Below are 5,857 nucleotides of genomic sequence, written 5' to 3'. Positions count from 1 at the left end.
AATTTTTGCCTTGCAGAGACAGGTTGGCAGCCAGGGTCCCCGAGGGATGCTCCTGCTCAACCCCGTGTGCTCTGGGCCAGGAAGGAGCCCCACAGACCGAGTGGGTTGGACAACCCCTTTATTGCAATACACTGATTTCACGTGTTACAGGCACTTTCCTTCGCCACAGGCCAGCAGCCACGAGCACCACGCACAGAGCTGCCCCAGCAGCGAAGCCCAGAGCCCACGGGGCTGCAGCTCCTGCGGGGAGAGAGCCCTGGTCAGCACCATCCCTGCAGCGAGGCACGGGGATGCCCCAGGAGCTCGGTCTTTGACCGGCCCCTTCCCCAGCCTGGCACGCTTACCAAGGCCATCCTTGGCTGTGTCCCGTCGTAGCTCATCCTGGAGGAACATCACGGGGCCTTTGCTGGAGACATAGGAGGCACCGTCCTGAAGAGGATGCTCAGCACTCCTTTTACCCCCTGCAGAGCAACACCGAGGTTTTAGGTGAGAAGATGTATAGCCCTGAAGGTCAGCAATCTTTGTCCAGGTCAGCCTCTCAACACATGAGAGGCTCTGAAGGCCAAGTCTTCCACGTGAGTCAACACAGAATTAAGAGCCTACGAAGACCTCTGCCATTTTGGCGTTCCTCAGTGGAAAGGAGCAGGAAATGCCTCGTCAAGCTGTCCATGGCTTGAGGGATCTAGTCCACAGCCTACATGGCCCCCTGCCCCCAGCTTCGAGGCTAGACCGTTGTTGCCCCTTTGGATGGGGAAGCCAAAGGCTGTGACACTTACGGGCTCCAGCAGGACAAGTGATGGTGCAGGACTCTTGCACGGAGCGGTGGCACACGGAAGCACTGCAGTGCAGGTACACCTAGAAAGAAAGGGACACAGCCTGGCATCACTCGGGCAGTATCCATAGCCAGGCAATACCCTGGTGCGGTGCGTTGGCCCTGGCCAGCCGCTAAGCACCCACACAGCCACTGCCCCAATGGGGTTGGGAGAGAACAGAAGGAGCAAAAGCAAGAAAACCCATGGCTGGAGAGATTAAGACAGCTTGGTAAGTAGGGGAGAGGGAAGAACAAAACCAAGGCACAAGCCATGCAAAAGCAAATCACCCACCGTGCTCCCACAAGCAGTCTGATGCCCAGCCAGACTCTGAACATCATCTACACTGGAAGACAAAATCCTCCAGTATTTATTGCTGAGCATGACACCCTGCAGCATGGCGTATCCCTTTGGCCAGCTCGGGTCAACTGTCCCAGCTGTGATGCCTCCCAGCTTCCAGCCTACCCCATGCCTACTCGCTTGGGGTTGAGAAGCGGCAAACCAAGGAGGAAAAGCCTTGATGCTGTGCAAGCGCTATTCAGCAAATAGCTAGAACACTGGTGTGTTACCAACACTGTTTTAGCCACAAATCCAAAACCAGCGCAGCATATGGGCTGCTGTGAGGAAAGTTAACTCCATCCCAGCCAGACGCTGGGCACCTGGTCACAGAAAGGAGAAGGCAGAAGGATTGCTCCAGCTTGCTTCACACACAGGCTGCAGCCTTGGAGCCCTCTGCTGCCAGGCAGCTTCCATGCCTTCACCACACGCCTTCAAACCCGGTCAGGTCTGCTATTACAGCACTGACCGTCTGACACAGCTGCCCAAGCACCACTACGCTGTGACCACTGCTAGGTACTGGGACCAGTTCTGAGCACTAATTGATCCTAGCAGCACTGAGCCAACAGTACAAGGCATAGTGAACTTCACGTGACTTAACTGCTCAGCAGCTCGTGAGATCCAGAGACCAGGTGCTGCCCAGGTACCAAAAGCTATTTCCAAGTCATTTTGGCCAAGAAATTGAGTTCAGAGAATATGGATTAGCATAGCTAGAGCACACCCCTGCTAAAAGCTAGTTCAACAGAACAGCTTAGGCAGCAAGCTAGCATTGCTTCAGCAGACCTACCCTTTCAGCAGTCTCATTTTGTCATGCCCCCCCGTCTCAGGGAATAAAGAGTTTCTCACAACGATGTCTCCCTTGCTGTCTCAGGAGGGGATTTTCCTATCCTTTGGCCCCCATTCCCCACAAGAAGGCCAAGAGTCCCGTAGTTATGAAGCGGTTCGTATTGCTCCCACGCGTTACTTGTCATCAACAGGCGACCAGGACAGGACCTTACCAGCCCAGAGAGCATCTCTTGGGAAGTGGAGTCCACAAAGGTGAATGTGTAGAGGGTGAAACGCTGGTAATGAGAGGGGAACAGTAGTCCTGAGGCAAGGCTCAGAGGCACCAGCTGCGTCTGATAGTTGTCCCCTGCGTAAGGGCACCTGAGGAGGAGAGGCCAGCAGTGAGAAAAGCGTAAGTCATTCCCCTGACCCAAAGCTGTTCCCAAGTCACTTACCCATCCACCAGCACAGGCCACTGCAGCTGTTGCTGGGGATGGATGCTTGGTGTGGCCCAGCAGTGGTGCAGGACCAGAACCAGGTCTGGGTCTGTTCTCTGAAGTATCTTGACTTCTGCATAAACAGGGTCTCTCAGAGTCTTCACAACAGGATAGTCACTGTCGCTATAGTAGGAAGTATAGCTTCCATCTGGGACAGAAGAAACCCAAGAGCCACTTTAGAGCAGAAAGATTCAACCCAAGAGCATCCTTTACAGCCACATCAGTAAGTTCCCACCATGGCAGCAAAGCAGCAGTGCTGGGTTCACCCACCAACACTCCCTTATCACTCAGCAGAGACTAGAGCCCTGCACCAAGGGGCCTGAACAAGCCCCACAAACCTCTCGTACCCGAGGCAACACGCAGCTCCAAGGACAGAGGACCTGGCTGGGACACAGCAGGGAGCGGTGGCAATGTGAAGACCTGAACACTCAAGGCAACGAAGCTCCCAGTGATGGAGTAACTACAGCGGACGTGTAACCTGGTGGTACAGCAAAACCTCAAATCAGTCAGATAAGAAAGGTCACTAATATCTCCTTTCTCCAAGACAGCAAAGTAATGCCTGCTTTAATCAGCCATGTCCCCAGTCTTTCCTCCAACATTTCCTTTTAAGAAATACTTGAAATTCTCTTCAGAGGTCTGTGGAGCATCGCTGACCGTCACCAGCTTTATTCCCACTACAGACCTATCAGTCCTTAGCTTACTCCAGTGCCCTGTTGCAAATTAGAGCTTGTGACAAGCAGGGAGTTCTCTAGTGATGCTGAACACAGTGGCACCCAGCAATACCAGCCCCAGGTATTACCTGAAAGTGCTATCCCTAGTGACAGAGCCAAGGCTGCCAGTCTTCACATCCCTGGATGCCACCAACTCATTCTCGTATATGGCCTGGTCTCCAGTCACCTGGAATGACAGACCAGGTGCTGTCACCACAGTGAAGTCAAGCTGGGTTAGTGCCAGGCTGAAGAACAGCACTTGGCCCCTGGAAGTCTGTCATGTGCCCATTACGCAGCCAAAGCCGCGTCGGGTTGTTCCAGGTCTGCAAGCTCCTGCTGTTCCAGCCTAGCAATAGCTGCAGCTCTTACCCGTAAAGCAGTGCCACAGGCAGAGAGTGGGAACTGGTACACGGCAAAGGCACCGTTTTTCACAACAGGAACACAGCCAGGACTGCGTCCACCGGCCAGCTGCACAGAGTCCAGGAGAAGGGGTGGCAGGGTCACGTCCCGAGAGATGGCAATGGAGAACTGGCCGTCTGGGGTGCAATGAACTGTCACTGAAGGGAAAAAAAAAAAATTATAATCAGTCTTGAGCTCAGGGAGAAAAGAGATGGAAAGGAAGCTCAAGCATCACAGGAAAGACAAGGCCAGCAAGTTCTCCTGCCTGTAACCCCCAAAGCAAGCGCTCAGCACAGCGAGACAAGTGCAGCCAGCTCTAACAGCAGCACTGATTCTGGCCATAAGCCCAGGTCTTCACACTATGAAGTGAAATACACGTGAGAGGAGTGGACACTTCAAAGGGACAGAGCATTCCTAGCAGGCAAAACCGAAGCCGCAAGGCAAGCACAGGGCCGGTACACGCCAGCCCTGCTCGGGAACCGAGGTACCCCCGTCTACAGCTCTGCAGGAGCAGGGGAGGACGGTTGCTCACGCTTACCCGTGTTACCGAAGTAACAAGGCTTCACCCTGTCTCTGGGGTCGTAGCAGCAGCCTCGCGCTTCGCAGTCTCCCCGGCTGATAGGCAAGGAGCCACACGGCAGCCGGTTGTGGCTGAGGACAGCGGAGCAGATGCTGTTGCTCGGAGCATCCAGGGCTGGAAGAAACAGCAGGAGTTTGCAGCTAAAGCACAAGAGCAGGGGGACAAAGACAGAGGACACTGGTGGAAGGTGTCTTGGTGGCTCTGTGTGCAAATCAAGGGACGTCAGATCCAAACACACATCTGGAGCTGGCACAGAAGACTGCTCAGAGGGGACACTGGAACAGACGGTCCCCCTGAAGCCGTGTACAGGAGACGGGACTGCACGGGGTCTGTCAAGCTGAAGTGTTCTAGATCAGCTCTGGTAGTTTGGAAAGTTATTGTACCCAGTCTCTGGCTCAACCCCTGAACTTGCAGGACTCCTGCAGTCAGAACGTGGCTAGGAGACACAAGCAACCTTCACCTGCTGACCCTGCAAAGGAGGCACAAGTCCCCAGAAAACCAGCAGTCCCTGTGTCCAAACCCTTCTCCAGGGAGTCTTCTGCACAGCAATAGGCCCCCTTTCCCAGCCCCCAAACTGACAAGGAACAGCCACCTGAGAGGAATGGCACTCATCGCCACAAGATACAAGCAGGGCCTCCCAAGGAGCTGCCAGAGCCTTACCAGGAAGGTCCACAGGGCACCTGAGCAGCTTCTCTTCATGAAGAACCCTTTGTCCAGCAGCGTCTGTTCCTTCAAGCCCAACCAGCATGAGGTAGTTGCCATCCTGGGGGAGAGCCACACCAGTCAGGGCAGCCAGAGCAGGAGCAGCAGCCACAGTCCCAGCAGAAGCCCCAAGGTCACTCACCCATTCAAAGACGTAACAGCCGGTATAGGAGACCCATACTTTCCTGGAGCCATCTGGAGTCCCAGACACCAAGAGCCCACAGTCAGAGTCATTCTGCAGAGCATGTGCCTTCCCCTCAGTATCTTGGAAAAGAGGAGACAGCAGCAGGGACTTCAGTATCCCACACTGAAGACAGGGTCCACTACAACCCTACCTTTCTGTAGGAAACAAGGCCCTAGCCAGTACCGGGGTGTGGCACAGCACTCCACCAAAATTCCTGACTGCTGGGTTACATAAACAGCTCCTGGGTTACACAATAAGCACTGAAGTGGTGAGACAACACTTCACATCAAAACCAGCCCCTTCCTCCTCATTCCAGGCATATCCCTGCACTACACAAAGACACAGCAGCAAGAGACCCTCTTGACACAGCTCTGGCTTACCCCAAGCAGTCAGCACAAAGGAAGCATTCCCTTCACGGCCCGGAGGTAAGGTGAGCTGCAGGCTCTCTCGGCCACAAGCCAGCAGGGTGGGATCAGAAAAAACACTACCCTGAGCCCCCACAACCAAAGCAAGAGGACCAAGAAACCCCCAAAAGAGCATGGCTCCAAATGTAGTCCTAGACTGCCCCATAGCACCCATCCTGCTCCCTTGCTGAGGACCATGAAGTGGGTGCTCACAGCCTAGCCCTTTTAAGTGGTGGAGCCAGCTGGGACCAGAAATTCCTGAAGCATCCAGGTGGAGCCAGCCCAGCAGTTTAACACCTTCCATTGCCCTCACCTGGCTCTGAACCCACCACAGTCTGCTTGCACCCTTTGAAGAAAACCACAGGGCAGGAGCTGAGCTTATGTCAAGAGATGGGTCTGCATCCACATCCCTAAGCTGAGAGGAGCTCAACTCTGCAATTTACTGTAGAGACCCAGGAGGGTCTTCAAACC

The 5,857-nt window shown here is 54.4% G+C and overlaps 1 protein-coding gene across 1 annotated transcript; it reads right to left on the bottom strand.

Moving 5' to 3' along the window:
- On the bottom strand, nucleotides 1–5,561 carry LOC104335810 (zona pellucida sperm-binding protein 4). Its single transcript, XM_009941584.2, has 12 exons — nucleotides 5,363–5,561; nucleotides 4,941–5,062; nucleotides 4,757–4,859; nucleotides 4,055–4,210; nucleotides 3,487–3,674; nucleotides 3,207–3,304; nucleotides 2,755–2,885; nucleotides 2,366–2,555; nucleotides 2,144–2,291; nucleotides 777–855; nucleotides 345–461; nucleotides 1–240 (listed from the first exon to the last, which is right to left on the bottom strand). Exons 1-12 carry the CDS (start codon nucleotides 5,559–5,561, stop codon nucleotides 119–121), a joined length of 1,653 nt encoding a protein of 550 aa, XP_009939886.2. The 3' UTR covers nucleotides 1–118.
- Nucleotides 5,562–5,857: the final 296 nt, after the last annotated feature.

This window comes from Opisthocomus hoazin, chromosome 6 (assembly GCF_030867145.1).
Source record: "Opisthocomus hoazin isolate bOpiHoa1 chromosome 6, bOpiHoa1.hap1, whole genome shotgun sequence".
Lineage (NCBI taxonomy): Eukaryota > Metazoa > Chordata > Aves > Opisthocomiformes > Opisthocomidae > Opisthocomus > Opisthocomus hoazin.
This window is presented reverse-complemented; position numbering and strand designations above follow the sequence as displayed.